Source organism: Xenopus laevis, chromosome 1S (assembly GCF_017654675.1).
Source record: "Xenopus laevis strain J_2021 chromosome 1S, Xenopus_laevis_v10.1, whole genome shotgun sequence".
Lineage (NCBI taxonomy): Eukaryota > Metazoa > Chordata > Amphibia > Anura > Pipidae > Xenopus > Xenopus laevis.
Window position 1 is genome coordinate 174614676 of NC_054372.1, and position 18065 is coordinate 174632740.

Sequence of the window (18065 nt, forward strand, 5' to 3'; positions counted from 1 at the left end):
AGGGATCATTTTAGGAAGGAAACAATTAGAGTCTCTTTTCTACAAAAGAAAGTGCAAGATCAAAGACAGCCTTGGTATGTGTGGGAAGACAACATGACAGAGACCTCACTGATATGCAAGTGATTGATATGGGGAGGAGGACAGGGGGCATCAGTCACTGGACATGGAAAGGCAAAATACAGATTTTATACAGAAGTAGGTTTCTGTTCAGAAAAGAAGATTCTCAAAATGTGGTCTTCTCTCTTGATATCAAAAATATGTAATTGTTTATATATGTTCTAAGACATAAAAACAAAGCAGGTCCAGAGTGCAGAGAAAGGTTCCAGCAGTTCAGGAGGCATGACCTATGCAGGGGCCCATATCGGCTAAGTGGGTTTCCCCTCTCCTTTAAAGATAAACAAATCCTTCAATTATTCCATCATATTGGCCTAATGTAAATATAAGCAGTGACTGCGTAATGATATTCCTTTAGCATTCCTGATCCTTACAGTTTTCCCTATTTCCTCAAAACATGTGTCAACAATTTGGTAGTACAGGTATGGAACCTTTTATCCAGATTGCTCTGGACCTGAGGCTTTCCGGATAATGGAGCTTTAAGTAATTTGGTTAAGCCTACTAGAAAATCATGTAAATATGAAATAAACCCAATTGTCTGATTCTGCTTCCAACAAGGATTAATTATATCTTAGTTGGGATCAAGAACAAGGTTCTGTTTCATTATTACATAAAAAAAGGTATTCATTTTTAAAAATGTGGATTATTTAGTTAAAATTGGGTCTACAGGAGACTTTTATGTAATGTAGAGCTTTCCGGATAACAAGTTTCTGGATAACAGATCCCATACTCAGATTTCTGCATTAATTATTATGGATGCACCGAATCCAGGATTCGATTCGGGCTTTTTAAGCAGGTTTCGGATTCGGCCGAATCCTTCTGCCTGGCCGAACCGAATCCTAATTTGCAAATTAGTGGCGGGGAGGGAAATTGCGTGACTTGCATATGCAAATTAGGATTTGGTTCGGTATTCGGACAAATCTTTTGCGAAGGATTTGGGGGTTCGGCCGAATACAAAATAGTGGATTCAGTGCATCCCTATTAATCATTTATAACAACATGGTCTGGACTTCAGCTAAGTCCCAATAACATACAAACTCAACCTGCTTGAACTAATAACACGCAATGTCAATAAACATTCACAGTGCTACGCAATATGTTGGCTCTATATAAATACATGTTAATAATAATAATAATAATAATAATAATTCACATATGGAGTGAGGTGCTCCAATAAATGGGGCTGGAGGTATAGGTTAGAACTGCCCTGGCAAAATATGCTTGGTTACTGACAAATCTGGCATTTGCATAAAATAACTGCTTGTGTAAACCATTTCTAAATCAAAAGAAATATTAGAGGACTGTGCAAGATCAACTGTAAATGCACACAGTGCTGAAAATGGTTATACCAGCAAAGGGTTCTTTAATCCACAGAAACACAAGCTGGATACAGACTGAATAAATATTGTGCTGTTGCATGTTTTAAAGGGATAGTTGACCTAATTTGACTTTTAGTATGATGTAGACAGTGATACTATGAGATAATTGGTTTAATTTTTTGGAATCTCAGAAGCTATCTGGTTGCTAGGGTCCAATATGTCATAGCAACCAGGCAGAGGTTTGAATGAGACGCTGGAATATGAATAGTGGGGGACTGAATAAAGACAAGTAACAGTAGCAACAACAGTATTTCATCCTTACAGACAAATAAAAGGGAGGGGACGGGGGCGACAGACAACAACCGACCTAGGGGCGCCTTCTATGTAAATCCGGCCCTGCTGGAGTCCAAATTATCCTAGCAACCAGGCAGCAGTTTGAATGAAAACATGGAAATATGAATAGGAGAGGATCTGAATAGTAAGATAAGTAATACAAAGTAACAATAAAATTGTGGTCTCAAAGAGACTTTTTTGGCTGCTGTGGTCAGTGACCCCCATTTGAGAGCTGGGAAGAGGCAGAAGATGAAGACAAATTATTCTAAAACTTGAAAAAAAAAAAGAATGACCAACTACATTATAAGAAAAACTAATTCTATAACATGCTAAAAGTTAACATGAATGTGAACAAGCCTTTTAAATTTGGCTAATAATGGGATTTTCCACAACGATTCTGAGACAATGTTCTGTAAATGAGACAAAGGTTGGACTCTATGGCAGAATCAGGCTCAGGCAACACTATGTTTGATAGAAATAAAGCACTGTACAGGTATGGGACCTGTTATTTAGAATGCTCGGGACCTGTTATTTAGAATGCTCGGGACCTGGAGTCCGGATGATGGATGTTTTTGCTTCCAATACAGATGAATTATATAAAATTTGGATTATGTGGATAAAATGGAGTCTATGGGAGATGGCCTTTCCGTAATTTGGAGCTTTCTGGATAATGGGTTTCTGGATAACGGATCCCAACTTGTACACAACACCAAAACCTCATAGTTTGCTGCCACAGGACCTGAACTGCCTGTTATTAAGAAGGTACAATAATTTTACAACTGTATCAAAATTCAAAAGGATAGGGGTTCGTCACCTCAGCTCAAGAGTAGTTGGGTGATGCACTAATCCAAAACACAGAAATAAAACAACAGAAAAATGGGCAAGTCCACACCTCAACCATTATAAGATGCTGAGATATGAGATGAAGTTTGGAGCTCAGGCAAAGAAAGATCTAAAGCTAGGCATACACTTGAAGATCTACTCAACCTTGCAAAACAAGTAGAATATCCTCGACATGCCCACCTTAATGTGGGCGATATTAGGCGGTTCCGATGGTTGGACTCTAGAGCCACAATGACAGGAATACAGGTAACAGAGAGGACAGCATAAATAATTAGAAGTGGTCCTTACTCTCATGGGATTTTTAAACCTGTCTGATCAATATCTTGCTGATATCTGGCCACATATTTGTCTGGGAAGCCCATTGGCAGCTTTAATTGTCACCTTAGAATTCCTTGTGTTGTGCAAATCCCATGAGCAGATGCAGGAAACATTCATTGCTACTACCATTATTGCTACTAAAGGAAGTTCTATCAGTTACTAAATACACATACTGTATAAGGGCCAATTTTTTTTTTTTTTTTTTACAACTTGGAGCAAAAACATTTAAACAATGGGTTTGTAAGGATGGTCTATAAAAATCGATCCCCAAACCAACAAACATGCCCAGACTGTTGGTTAGTCGAGATATAGATTGACATGTGTATATGCGTGTTTCTCTGTGAATTTCTCTACAACTCAGCAAGAACTGTAAAAAAACTATCCGTCAATAGCCAGTATAAATCACACTCTCCATCTGATCTCTGTACATACATTATATCATTTATTCTAAGACTCTCCATTTGATCTCTGTACATATATTATATCATTTATTCGAAGACTCTCCATTTGATCTATGTACATACAGTATATAATTTATTCTATTACATTCCATAACCTCATTTCATCCATTTAAATTCACTGTTGGCTGATTTCCCATGCGCACTGAAGCTGAGTCACATAAACACGGGAAACACCTTTACAACAAGCTGCTTACAGCACACACTTCCTTCTAGACTATTTTCATCTCACATTTGTATTTTGGAAGCAAAATATTCACTTATCTCCAGGCAGCTTCTTTAGTTAGGGAGGATGAGCAAAACTGTTAGAACAGAGAAGGGCTCAGTGTCAAGAGAGAAATTACAGGAGTGAAATTAACTTGGCCCTGGGATCCTGGAACAGCAGTAATACAGAGTCATTGACACAGGGACCTATGAGGATTAAGCTTGTCATTTTTATCTATATGTAAAATATTTTTGCCCCTTTAAAAAAGAGAAGCCACCTCTCAAACTCAGAGTGGACGTGCCACTCAAATTTGGATTTAGGTCTTACAGTTTCACAGGCCACAGGGATATAATAGACCCCAGGATTCAACAGGTGTCAGTAAGAGTGAAGACTACTTGTCACAGCTACAAAATGCTAGAAAATGCCCTGCCATAGGCAATACTGAGAATTATCAGAATTATCAGTAATTATCAACATTGACCGTTTCTGTAGCTGCTGCAAGTAGCTCTGTGTGTCTTCACCCTAAGGTTAAGGACACATGAGCAGATTAGTCTCCCCGGTGACAAATCGCCTCTTCTTCGAGGCGTCAATCTCCCCGAACTGCCTTCTCCTGACTTCCCGCCGACTATAATGAAAAATCGTCCGTCGGGCGAATTCGGAAAACGAAGCACCGTGAGTGCCAAACCCACTGGCAATTTTTCATTATAGCTGGCGGGAAGGCAGTTCGGGGAGATTGTCGCCCCGAGGTAGAGGCGACTAATCTCCCTGAATCGGCCCGTGTGCCCTAAAACTATTGTGCCAGTCGACTCCCAGAAAGATAATGCTCTTTGTGCACTTCGGCTACAACACAATCGCTCTATAAATCAAGTGTGAAGCGACCGTACTACTTGCATACAAATGGAGCGAGGCAGTAACTTTTGAAATGCAACTAACGACCCTCATTTAACAGGTTCGAATGTAACTTCCTACTCACAAAATTCAAATTAACATGTTACTGAATGGAACCTATTCTCTGCAATCCTCACTGAGAAAGACTGTGCGACATCCCAACATCTAAGGCAGTAATCTGAGATTCTGAGCAGTCTCTTTGATAGTGACCCTTGCTAGTGACGTATTGTTTGGGGTCTTTGTTCTTGGCTGGAGGAGCAGCGCTATAGGCAGGAAGGACAACTAGCCCTGAACAGAACAAGCTTATTAAAGTGGATCTTTATATTTAAAAATAAGCCTGAATCTGCAAACTGGAAATCTGATGAATAGAAAAAAAAACAAAAATAACTGAAATACCGTAAGTAATAAAAAATGAAATCGCAAATTGTCTCAGAATATCCCTCTCTACAGCATACTAAAAGTTAATGGGATCCTGTCATCAGAAAACATGTTTTTTTCAAAACGCATCAGTTAATAGTGCTTCTCCAGCAGAATTCTGCACTGAATTCCATTTCTCAAAAGATTTTTGGATTTTTTTATATTCAATTTTGAAATCTGACATGGGGCTAGACATTTTGTCAATTTCCCAGCTGCCCCTGGTCATGTGACTTGTGCCTGCACTTTAGGAGAGAAATGCTTTCTGGCAGGCTGCTGTTTTTCCTTCTCAATGTAACTGAATGTGTCTCAGTGGGACATGGGTTTTTGCTATTGAGTGTTGTTCTTAGATCTACCAGGCAGCTGTTATCTTGTGTTAAGGAGCTGTTATCTGGTTACCTTCCCATTGTTCTTTTGTTTGGCTGCTGGGTGATATCACTCCAACTTGCAGTACAGCAGTAAAGAGTGATTGAAGTTTATCAGAGCACAAGTCACATGACCAGGGGCAGCTGGGAAACTGACAAAATGTCTAGCCCCATGTCAGATTTCAAAATTGAATATAAAAAAATCTGTTTGCTCTTTTGAGAAATGGATTTCAGTGCAGCATTCTGCAGGAGCAGCACTTTTAACTGATTTATTTTGAAAAAATTATTTTCTCCATGACAGTATCCCTTTAATTTAAAGGTGAACAACCCCTTAAAGCCTGATGAATACATATCAATTGGCAACCTTTGCTCCCATGTAACCAGAGTAGGTAGAGTCCTACGCGGAACCAATTTCTAAGACCCAGACCTGATGCCGCAGCCTGCGACCTGAACTGCATTTTACCCACTTTGATACGCTACCCAACCCGGACCCACAACTGCCTTATCCGCAACCCGCCAACCACCGTCAGACAGGAAGTGATACTGCTGCAAACCAGAAGTGACGTCATCAAAAGAAGTAAAATATAGACAATATTACATAAGATTAGAAATTTAGAGGAGACCCACACCTGAAAATCCTCTCCTCGTTCCACAGGGAGGCCGCTGTTTTTGCGGGTACCTGACCCCCTGCAGGACTCTAAAGAGAGGGGTTTTTTGCAGAAATATTCAATAAATCAGCCTGAAACACAGCTTTTTAAAGCACAATTGTACTATATCTAAATGAGTATAATGCACTGGGACATTCTTGTTTTTTACACAAAATGTCTCCTTTAATGTAACATTTGGGCTGCAAAAGCGTGAGCCAGTGGACAGTAGAAAACCAGCCAGTGGAAGGAGCAAAGATTGCGATGTACAGTGGAGCCCAGGGATAAAGGAGCAAAGATTGCGATGTACAGTGGAGCCCAGAGATAAAGGAGCAAAGATTGCGATGTACAGTGGAGCCCAGGGATAAAGGAGCAAAGATTGCGATGTACAGTGGAGCCCAGGGATAAAGGAGCAAAGATTGCGATGTACAGTGGAGCCCAGGGATAAAGGAGCAAAGATTGCGATGTACAGTGGAGCCCAGAGATAAGGGGCAGCCGGGACAAGGACACCGCTACTCACCTGCCGCCAGCAGCAAACAGCAGACATTGTCGCGCAGACAGTAGGATAATCGCAGGGAGACTCTTTCAAGCAGGGCTGCGGGGGTGTCCGTTAGACAAGTGAGCAGTGAATGAGCGGTATGTGTGTCTCAGGCAAGTCTATCCCAGCGCTACAACAACTCAGGCAGCATTCCAGTCCTCTCGCCTCTGGGAACAGGCAAAAGTGTCTTTGTCCTTATTATTTCTGTGTATGAGACGTGGCCCCCCCGCCTGGCTAATGCTGCTGCTGATGCTGATGCGGGGACACAGTGCGGCTCCTCAGTCCGCTCTTACTTTCCCATTCCCACTGCCACCAACTCGACGCCTCTCTGGAAGCCACTTCCGCTCTCGTCAGCAGCAGGGGGAGGAGATTACTAATGGGCAGCCCTGATCTTCCTCCCCTCATACAATTGTCTCTAGTGACGGGGAGTCGGCTCAGGTGTTGGGCAGAGATGAGACCAGTGGTAATTAGTTGCTGGCGGGCCCTGGTACAAGATGGTCACACCACTGGGGCCCGGCGTCGGGAGGGAGGGCTGGACTAAGCACTTGCCCCCCCTGGACTTGCCCCCCCTGGACTTGCCTGCAGAAGCAGCCTGGGACACGGACACTGCACTGTTTTTCAGTGTTTTCCCCCCACTCCCTCGGACTATTTCTTATCTGCATATCTGCAGCCCGATGTTTCTTTTCACAGCTCCCTTGGTGTTCGCTCCTCCCTTGTCACATTCCCTGAAGCCGGATCAAATGACTTGGGCTGTGACAAGGAGAGAGAGAGCATTAGCAGCAGCTGTGGAGCTGATTGGCCAGCACTGATACTGCCCGTCTCCTTCAGTTCCCTGATTTCAGCGCGGGCAAAAAGAAAACCAAGGAAGGAGCTTATTAACCCTTAAAGGAGAGGGAAATTCCCTGGGCGCAAAAACCCTCCCCTGTGTTGCCCCTCCTCCCCCCTGGCCTACCCGTCCCGCTGGGCAAATGCCCCTAACTTGTTACTTACCCTTCTGCGCAGGTCCTGTCCAGGGAGTTCACAGACGACATCTTCTCCCAAGCTGTCTTCTTCCTGCTTTGACCGGCGTTTTTGGCGCATGCGCAGTAGGAGCATTTTACCGGTACGAATCTACTGCGCCCTTGCTCTATTACATTTCTTTTTTCTAGCCATATCATAAGTAAGTAGTATGTATGCTCTCGCCACAGACCCCTTTTAGGCAGGCAGAAAAAACACTGGTGGAAAGCTCCTTTATAAGATTAGGAAAGAGAAGTGTGATATCTAGTCACAGGGACTTGGCCTTATGGATACATCCATTATCCAGAAAGCTCCAGGCCCAGAGCATTATGGATAACAGGTCCCAAACCTGTAATAGAAAACCAACATGTTTCCTTCTTGATAATGGGAAGACAAGAAGAGTCACCTCGCACACCCTGGCCGTCCGAATTTTGCGAAACCTGGTGCTCGATGAAGGAGGTATCGGTAGCCTCCACAACAGACAGAGAAGTAGAAAATCAGCGGCACAACAGGATATTTCTAGCAGGGAAACCCTTGCTCGTTTATTTGCGGATGCAACTTTTTCGGGGCTTATCCCCTTTGTCAAGCCCCTTGTGTGATCGAGATGAGCAGAGAAACATCAGTGGAATTTCCTTCTTCTGTAGTTTAAGCTATTGTGATTCCTCTCGGTTTACTCATGGTAGTAGTGTAAAAACAATTATTATGCAATCTGAAGAAAAACAATGTAAATGTTAAAAGTATGGATTGTGTGCAGCACTACACATAACTCTTTGCTTGAAAACATAAAACAATCTGCAAGTAATGCATTTATCAGTGCAATTATCATCTCAAAATTCAGGTTATGAAAGTCATACTGGCCTGTCTGTAACCCAGAAATGTGGCAGAGAACTCAGAGAAATGAGAAAACTGAGAAACTCAGAAGGAGGAAATGTAATCAGGATAAAATAATAGCATTTGAGAAACAACTAGTCCAAAAAAGGCAAAATAAACAATTTTTAAATCTGCTGAATCTCACAGAAATCAGTTCATGTTTCCAGACTAAAGGACTAAATCTGAGGTCTATGGTCAATTGGATGTTCTATTATGTCAGTGATACTGACACTAAAAAAGGACATTTTAAAATATGAATATACATTAAAAGTAACCTATACGTCATGTATATGAATATACATTAAAAGTAACCTATACGTCATGTTGATTGTTTTCTGCTGAGAGGTCTGTTTTTGTAAGTTATTGTTAGTTGAAGTTTCTAAACCTGACAACCTGACTGTCCCATCTCAGCCTGTCAGTTAAAGTTTCTAATGCTAACCAATTCAAATATGGCAGCTCCCTCATACAGGAACATGGGGCACCAGACAGGTAATATAAAAGCATTGTGCAAATACTTTACGGCAAAGTTATATGTAGCTTTCAAAGGCAATATTATGCTAGATGTATAAAAGAGTTTAATTTCTGGTGTCAGTATCTCTTTAAATGGCTTAATGTTCCATGAAAGGGCTTTACTGGTGTGGTTAATAAGAGATTCACTGCTGTATCCAATGTGACTAATTGTAGAACAAGAACAGACATTGCAGCCCTTTATTCCCTATAAGAATGCAACGAGCCTGCATCACGGCAGCAGTGAATGAACTTTTTATCTGAAGGCACCCAGCTACATGCAAATTGGTTAAAATAGGCAAAATCCAAATGTTTAAAATCAAAGTGGCCTTTCAATGCCTTATGCACACTGTCAATAGAACAAGTCTTGGCACAATCTGATAGGATGGTATTCGCACACAAAACAATGTTTAAAAGCTGCTTGGTTCTGCGTTCCCATTCAGCTTATTTTGCAGCACAATTCACGAACTTCCATCATGGGGATTCCCCCCATAAGCTTGAAAAGCAGCTGCTAACCCTGTTATATATAGGCCCTGCAGTACAAAAACACCTTCTGTTCACCTTTTTGAAATAGTAAAACATGTTCTAAGTCTCACTGCAATGGGTCTGAATCATTTTTTGTATTTTTTTTTTTACAGGGGATGTAAAGGCAAAAAAATAAAATCCCATTTTTACTTTCTTTAATCAAAAATGAATCTCCAATATACTTTCATTAAAAAATGTGTACCATTTTTATAATAAACCTGACTGTATGCAGTGAAATTCCCCCTTCGTTTTACTTGCTCTGACAGCTGCAGATAGATAGGTCCCTAAGTGCTCTGTAGGGAAAGGCTCATGCTTTCAAACGGCAAGGGTTGGAGCCCCCCACGGTTATTCACCTTTAACTTAACTTTTAGTGATAATGTAGAGTGCTATTCTGAGACAATTTGCAGTTGGCTTTCATTTTTTTTATTTGTTGGTTTTTGAGTAATTTACTTTTTATTCAGCAGTTTATTCTCCAATTATTCTCCAGGTGGGGGCCTGGCACCCCTTCACCTTTGCACCCTAGGCATGTGCCGGCCCTCTTCTACCTTCAATAATAAATCTGTAGTTTAGGGTCTGCAAGTAGAAATTGATAACTCACCACACAAGGGAAGAGGCCCAGGTGCACCACCCTCAGCATGGGGAGCGGACAAACCAAAAAAAACTTTGGAGCAGGGACTCAATCCTTTGACACTTTATCCTCCTATAGTGCACCAATATGGCTCCTAATTGGAGTCAAGGTGGTAATTTCTAACCACACCTATCTAAACTGAATAGTGATTGGTGCATCTGGGTAAAGTTTCTCTGATTGTTTTTTTTTGTTCTAATTGGTAATTAAAAAATGTGTACCGTTTTTATAAGAAAACTGACTGTATGCAGTGAAATTTTCCCTTCATTTACTGCTGTGGATAGGAATTGTCAGACGGTCCCTAACTGCTGAGCAGGGAAACAATCATACTTATGAACAGCAGGGGGAGCCCCCGCCTTACTTCCCAGCCATGCAGAACTCAAGCAGCTTTGTTTAAGCAGCCCAGACCACAATGAACATGTGCACAGTTTTAGTCTTGCAAAGATGTTTAACAAAGTTACAAGATGGTGACCCCTGTAGCCAACTTTGAAAGCATAAATTATTTGTTTGATTAGGCTTGTGGTGCAGTAAGTTCATGTTTATATTTAGTATACAAAATACAGCATTTCTAGCCTTATTCTATTTTAGACTTTACATTCCCTTTAAAGTGGACCTGTCACCCAGGCACAAAAATCTGTATAAGAAAAGTCCTTTTCAAATTAAACATGAAATCCAATTTCTATTTTTTATTAAAGTATTCATAGCTGTTGTAAGCTCATTTAAATATCTCCCTGTCAATTAAATTTGTCTGCCTCTCCTCTATGCCTTAGTCATACTTTCACTTTCCATTCAGCACTTCCTAGATGCCACTGCTCTCCCCACATTCCCCCAGTTCTCTTCACCATTTAATTGTGTAACCAGGGCATGGGAATGGACATCAGGTCCCCCATTCTGGTGCCCAAACAAGATTCTAAGATGATGCAAGGCTTGTCTTAAAATGATACTGGCACCAAAAAAATGACCTTTTAAAATATGAAAGTAATGTAATCAAAGACAGGTAATGTAAAAGCATTGTGCAAATACTTTATGGCAAAGTTATAAGTAGCTTTCAAAGGCAATATTATGATAGATGTAAAAAAAGAGTATCATTTCTGGTGTCAGTATCTCTTTAATAACTGTGTCAACAAAATGCCTCCTGCCTGCTTGTTATAATTATGAATTCCCAGACTGAAGGAAACAAGATTTAAATAATCTATATTAGGGATGCACCGAATTCAGGATTCGGTACGGGTTTCTGACAGGATTCAGCCAGGCCGAACCAAATCTGAATTCTAATCTGCATATGCAAATTAGTGGCGAGGGAGGAAAATTGTGTGAATTTTTGTCACAAAACAAGGAAGTAAAAAAAATTTTTTCCCCACCCATAATTTGCATATGCAAATTAGGATTCAGTTCGGTATTCGGTCCTAATCTTTAGGGAAGGAATCAGGGGTTCGGCCGAATTCAAAATAGTGGATTCGGTGCATCCCTAATAGGTATCAACTGGTTTTGCTTGTCTAATGTGATAAAATAGGATTTTGAATTATGTTTTTGAGTGACTGGTCCCCTTTTACAATAACCACGTAAACAAAATCTTAAACATCTGTTATCACTCATAGCTTTTTTTTATATGTGCTCTTGTATAAAGAGAACACACAAATGTATATCCCAGCGTCATGTATCAGTGATTACATGTTGGCAAAAGCCAATATAAATCTGGACTTTTTCTCATATAAGAGCAACAGTTTGTATTACTGAATATTTCTGTAGGGAGAGGTTGCTGTGGAACTTTGGAAATACTGATGGAAAACTAATGAGATACTGTTTATGTGCTTAAGTCTACAACATGATTTTGCCTTTTATCTAATTTATTGCTTTCCATAAATGGAATGTTATGAATGGGCCTGCAACAAAATCTCCTCTAATTTCATTTTATTTTTTTAAGGCCAGTACACCCCTTTTTTATTCATTACAAATATTGTGTATTGTGCTCTTTTTTAGCAAATGTGAATATAAATATATATTGCTCTTTTGACTTTAATGCTCTCTTCGTCAGATGTAAAAGTCTGCTACTACAGAAAATCATCAGTATATTAGATTATTGACTTTCAGGTACTGAGAATATTCCTGCATAAACAGCCTCAAAGTTCCCAGCGGAATTGTGCTTACTGGAAGGGAATACCTAAGTTATCATAGTGTAGGAGATAGTGTAGGGGATATACAGTAGCTGTACAGGCTATAAGAAAACCAGATGACCTGTCCTATGGAGATGGCTTGCCATAAATCATTAATGTTGTGCCCTGCCCTGCTCCCTACCATGCTACGCCACTATCTCTCTTCTGGCTTTTTAAATAGAATTATATCACAATAGAAGATATATATTTATATATATATATATATTTCAAGAGGGCTGTATATTCAAATAACCATCTGATACAAATGTACTCATGGAAGATAGCTGTCAAGGCCGCCGGGAGCGCAAAGAGGCACGTCTGCTCCCGGCGGCGAATAATCCAAGATGGCGGCACCCAGTCGGCCCACGTGGGCGCTGGGACGCCAGCGCTGCAACGCCGACGCACGCGCATGTGCAAACAGGCTGGCGCAAGCACGCCGGCGTAAGGACGTCAATGACGTCACTTTGGCGCCAAGTTTGAATATAAAAAGGCCCCCAGGACGCCAGAATGGCGCCCAAGAATAGGTTCTGCTACCCTGAACCTGGGTTCCTGTATTCCTGACTCCTGATTCCTGAATCCTGATTCCTGCTCCTGCCTTGGTTTTGACCCCCTGCCTGGACTCTTGTTATTTGATCCTGATCTGCCTGCCATTGAACTCTTGCCTGGACTTTGACCTTGTATCTTGCTTAACCCTTTGGATACTGCGACCTTGCACCCTCAAGAGGGCTTCCTCCTTGATCCTGACTACCTCCCAGGAGGGAGCTCCCGGCTCCCTGACAATAGCATGGCAGTATTCTAGTACAACCTACTGATCAAGTATGTGGCTTCATCAGATTTTATATAGACACAATAAAAACAGCTGCTCTTCACCAATAGAGGTTATTTTAGGTTTCTTTCTCCTTTAAACCCTTTTGCATCTAATTCAGATCAGTTAGGGCATGTTATATTAGCAGGTTAGGGAGAATGTGCCTTCATACATTTTTAAATGACCCAAATTGCCAAAACTAAACCCTTATTTTAGAAAGTATTATTTTAATAACTAAATCTGTTAGCAAGAGCGTAACTCAGTATTTACATACTGTATGTCACAAGTTTTAGTTCATTTCATGGACTGCTTTCTGTTGATAGCAGCACTTTTCTTTCAGGTTATACATGTGATGAACATTGTCTAGAGTCAAAAATTCAACTTCTTAGCAATGTCTTCTAAAAGAGAAAAACAAAAGACAACGTTTATTTATTAATAAATAAAGACTACTGGTCTGGCTTCCATTCTTCTGCATTACTAGACAGGATGGATAGACAAAGACAGCATTTTCCCATAATTAATGTTCAAATAGTTCTACATCCAGATGTTGTGACAATGACCTCATTGCTGTGGCACCAAAGAAAATAGATGAGAGAGAAATGACAAGCAGTTTGGCTCTGAAGATTCATGTACCTCTCTACTGTTATATGGGTGACCCATTATGGCCTGTCATTCAAAAACAAACAAAAAAAAACACATGACATACAGCAGAAATGTAGGAGTTTTTTTGTCCAGTAATATAAAACATACGGTTTCTCAGTTGTTGCCACAATAATTCAGCTACCATAACTCTCTACAAGCAGGCTAGCCAGGCCAGAGAACTGATTTCTGTAATAAAACAACCCAAAACAGGTGCTACAGCATAGCATGGCTAGTTTACTCTCCTACTTGTACTTTATACAGTATGTCTTTATTAAAAGCAAAGACATTCAGAAAGAACCTGTAACTGTAGCCAAATCATTTATTAAAAATTGGCTGCTTTCTGACTTTGCAACACAAGCCTTTGTAGGTCTGAGTAAAACAATACAATTTTGCCAGAGTAAAAATGTTCAGCTTCGCTAGAATGTGCCTAATAAAGGCTGCTGTTTGCTGTCTGTCAGTCATGAGGCTTCTGTATCTCATATATAATGCACTGTATCCAAGACCCCAGGGTTCTCTGCCCAAATACTCAGTATCCCAGGCAGCAGCAAACAAGCCATTGCAGGCCGACATGTTGGAGGCACTGTGATGTAATAAATAAATTTGTGAGTTTTCAAACGGAGTGCTGGTCCTCTTCGAATTTTATATATATATATAAATAATATATATATGCGATTTTGTTGCTTCTATGGGACAATTGGGTCTTGGCAAAATTGGGGTTGGTGGTGGTCGGTTGCTAAAATACCTTTTTCTGTAGGGTAGGGATGTACCGAATGCACTATTTGAGATTCAACCGAATCCCTGAATCCTTGGTGAAAGATTCGGCTGAATACCAAATGGAATCCGAATTCTAATTTGCATATGCAAATTAGGGGTAGGAAAGGAAAAAGTGGAAAAAAAATCGTTTTTTTTTTGTGAAAAAATGTCACGTGATTTCCCCACCTGTCCCTAATTTACATATGCAAATTAGGATTCGGGTTCGGCCAGGCACAAGGATTCGTCCAAATCCTGCTGAAAAAGGCCGAATCCTGGCCGAATCCCAAACTGAATCCTGGATTCAGTGCATCCCTGCTGTAGGGGCATCAAGGAGACAATCATTGCCAGAGACAATATAACTGCACTTTGTTAATAATATTAATTTCACACAAATCCCGACGTGCACATCACTACAGCTAACTATCATGTGAGAATGCTCTACCCACACTTGTGGGGATAGATACCTTATGTACAACTAAGCTAACAGCTCTGAGTACTAAAGTATATAAAAACACAGTTTACATTCTTTTTCCCGTTTCAGGAACAGAAGCAATATCCAACTTTCACTATAGTTGGCTAATTATACAACATAGTAAATGCTTGAGAACCGTATTTTATTAAAAAAAAATGTCAAACAAGTAGTCAACTTTAGAACACTTGGCTACAATCTACTGGAGGAACACATCCAGCCTGCATCTCAAATATCGTAACGTCACAAAGCAATGCCATGAGCAAATAACAGAACTCAGCATAACTTAGACTGCTGCATGCCTAGCAACAAAGTTGTATAATTTGAATTGGCTGCACCCATGCTGTGTTTTACATGGGAATGGGCATGAGGTTAAAAGTCTGAGCTTCATTAAACCCACTCTGGAGGCACAATGCAGTGTCTGAAAGATGACTGGAGTACAGTTGTATAAGTGGAATTTTCCCATGACATGATTCCTTTTAAATGAAAGGACTCCCATACAAAAACAACACATTATTATTATTCCCTATGGTATGCATGTGACATAATTTACTGCCTAATGCAAACCTCAGGGAGTCAAGTTTTTGTTGTCTCTATTACAATCTATTACAAAATTGCCATCTGCTGCATAATTTAGAAATACATTTCTTTATGTCAGCAAATAATGCAACTTCACATACGTGGGATGATGTGTATCTTGCACATGGATTAAAGGTAAATAATCCTTATAATTGTTCAAGAAGATCATCGCCAGCAGCAATAAAAAATATGGTGGAGCGGTGTCCCTGGAAAACTTTTAAAGGCAACATAGTCTGGACGGCTGGGCATGCCCTGTATGATAAAAAAAAATACATAGCTATGTATTAAACAGGAGCACAATAATATTATATTGAAGTTTGAGAGGTTTCATTATTAAATGGACACTGTCATTATTTATTGTAAAGGTATGGGATCTGTTATCCGGAAACCAGTTATCCAGAAAGCTCTGAATTACAGAATGGCCATCTCTCATAGACTCCATTTTATCCAAATAAAACAAATTTTAAAAAGTGATTTCCTTTTTATCTGTAATAGAAGAGTACATTGTACTTGATCCAAACTAAGATATGATTAATCCTTATTGGAAGCAAAACCAGCCTATTGGGTTAATTTAATGTAGTAGACTTAAGGTATAAAGATCCAAATTACAGAAAAGATCCGTTATCCGGAAAATCCCAGGTCTCAAGCATTCTGGATAACAGGTACCATACCTGTACTTTTATTCTATACCATGACAACTTAAATAAAAACTTTTTGAAAACAACATGTAAAACTCTGCTTCATCCAAATAAACCATTTTCATTAAAAAAAAGCTAAGAGGGCTGGGTTTATTAATGTCAGGATCATTAGCAGCAATGCCATTTTTTGAGGATTTTAGCAGAAAACTTTCTCTACTGTTACTACTCAATGTATTTCCACCTTTTGACAGAATGCAGATTCTATTGTTAAACATTAAAGGGCAGATTTATGAAAATGTGAGATTAGAACTCTACACAGAAAAACTTGCCGACTTTCTATTCATTCCTATGGGATTTTTTAAATTGTATATATCAATGGGTAAAAGTCAAAGTTCACCATTTAATAAATGCATCTCTAAAAATCCCATAGGAATGAATGAAAGTAGGGGAGTTTTTCTGTGTTGAGCTCTAATTTCACATTTTCATAAAATCTGCCCCATTATAATGAATTTTGGGTTAGGTTACATGTTTATTAAAGGGGAACTCCACAAAAACATAGCTTAAGCTTTTTGAAAAGTAAACATAATTTCAAGCCAAGCCCCTTGCTCTTCTGTTGATCTTTCTGACTACTTTGATGAGTTGGCTGACTACTGTTACTTTGTATCAACAGCCAGCTGTCCTCAGCCTGCATCCTCCAAACCCCACAATTCCCTGTACATGTGATTTTAATAAGGAAAGGAACATCATAGTGCAATGCATTGTGGGTTATGTATTTCCTGCATGCCGTCTGTAAGTTGTTACATTTTGTAACATCAGTGTTTAGTCCCTCCTTCCCTGCCAGGATTTCAAATGATGCAGAAAGAGAAGAACTGGATTTCAGCATAGAAAATGGCATTTATTCATACTTTTTGAAGAAACAGGTAAGTGTGATGGATATATTAGGGGTTTCTGTGTTATGTGGGCCTCTTTTTAAATTTTGGTTTGGGAGCTGGAGTTCCCCTTTAATAGTTGAAAATCAATTTTAAAAATACATTTCCTTTTAACATTGAGTTAACATACTGGCCACTGCTGTTCCGTGTTCCCAAAGTTTCAAATATTCTCGTTAGCTGGTCTAGATCAGAATCCCAGGCAAAAAGGCACCTGTTTAAATACATTGCAGAACTTGAACCATGGTCATGATTGGGACAACCATGGCAAAAAGAAAGTTTGTGTAACTCACCCGAAGTAGCAGCTCTGCTAAGATGCAGCCCACTGCCCACATGTCAACTCCCACACATACATTCTAGCACCAAACAACAATTCAACAACAAAACACAAGCTTATGGTAATTTTTGCCCCACAAGATTAAACCCCTGACACTAGATTGAAACTCTAAATTTTCAGACCATTAACACAATATTTTCAAAAAGTCAAATACAACGAGTTTTAGTCAAACCTGAATAATTATGTGCTGGGGTAACTACAATCCTTTCACAGAAAAAGTTTGTTTGCTGAGGGGACAGGGTTCAGTGTTCTGGAGGCGCATACATTTAATTCCTGATCCCCATAAAGAGATAGATGTTGGTCACATACAATAAACTGAAATCATTCTCACAATACTGCCCTTGTGTACAAGTTATTTAAAATAAAAAATAGGCCCTGGGCAGATGCTTGGTTTGCACTCAGTCTTTAATACTAATACCACAAGTGTCCATATAAGCAATGAAATTACTTCTATTCTTTTAACTGAATCCTGCATTGGCATATAGTAGTTGTGCCTAGGACGCTCTGCCCACTCCCACTACCTAGTTACCACTTGATGAGTATATATTCTGTTTGCCCCCTAGTCCCAAACTGGCTTTCATTTAACTTGCCTTTAGGCCCAGCTGTTGGCTTGCTTTCAGTACCCATTCTCTTAAGGATTTTTTCACCTTAATTAAAAGGGACAGTCTAACCGGGTGTGCTGGACATTTATTCCTCTGGCTAGAAAGTCCTGGAGGTGCCTCTTGCAGTAAATCCTCTGTTGCTTTGTGTCTTCCCACCAAGATTAGCACATGTTTTATATCTTTGGGGTCTCCTTGTCCC

At 40.0% G+C, this 18065-nt stretch overlaps 1 protein-coding gene across 1 annotated transcript in view; it reads right to left on the reverse strand.

The window, feature by feature from the left end:
* serinc5.S (serine incorporator 5 S homeolog) overlaps positions 1-6966 on the reverse strand; it is a 31375-nt gene extending 24409 nt beyond the window's left edge. Inside the window, exon 1 of the mRNA XM_041580527.1 lies at positions 6422-6966. Within this exon, the coding sequence (XP_041436461.1) occupies positions 6422-6448 (27 nt within the window). The 5' untranslated portion in view covers positions 6449-6966. The remainder of the gene's footprint in view (positions 1-6421) is intronic.
* Positions 6967-18065: the final 11099 nt, after the last annotated feature.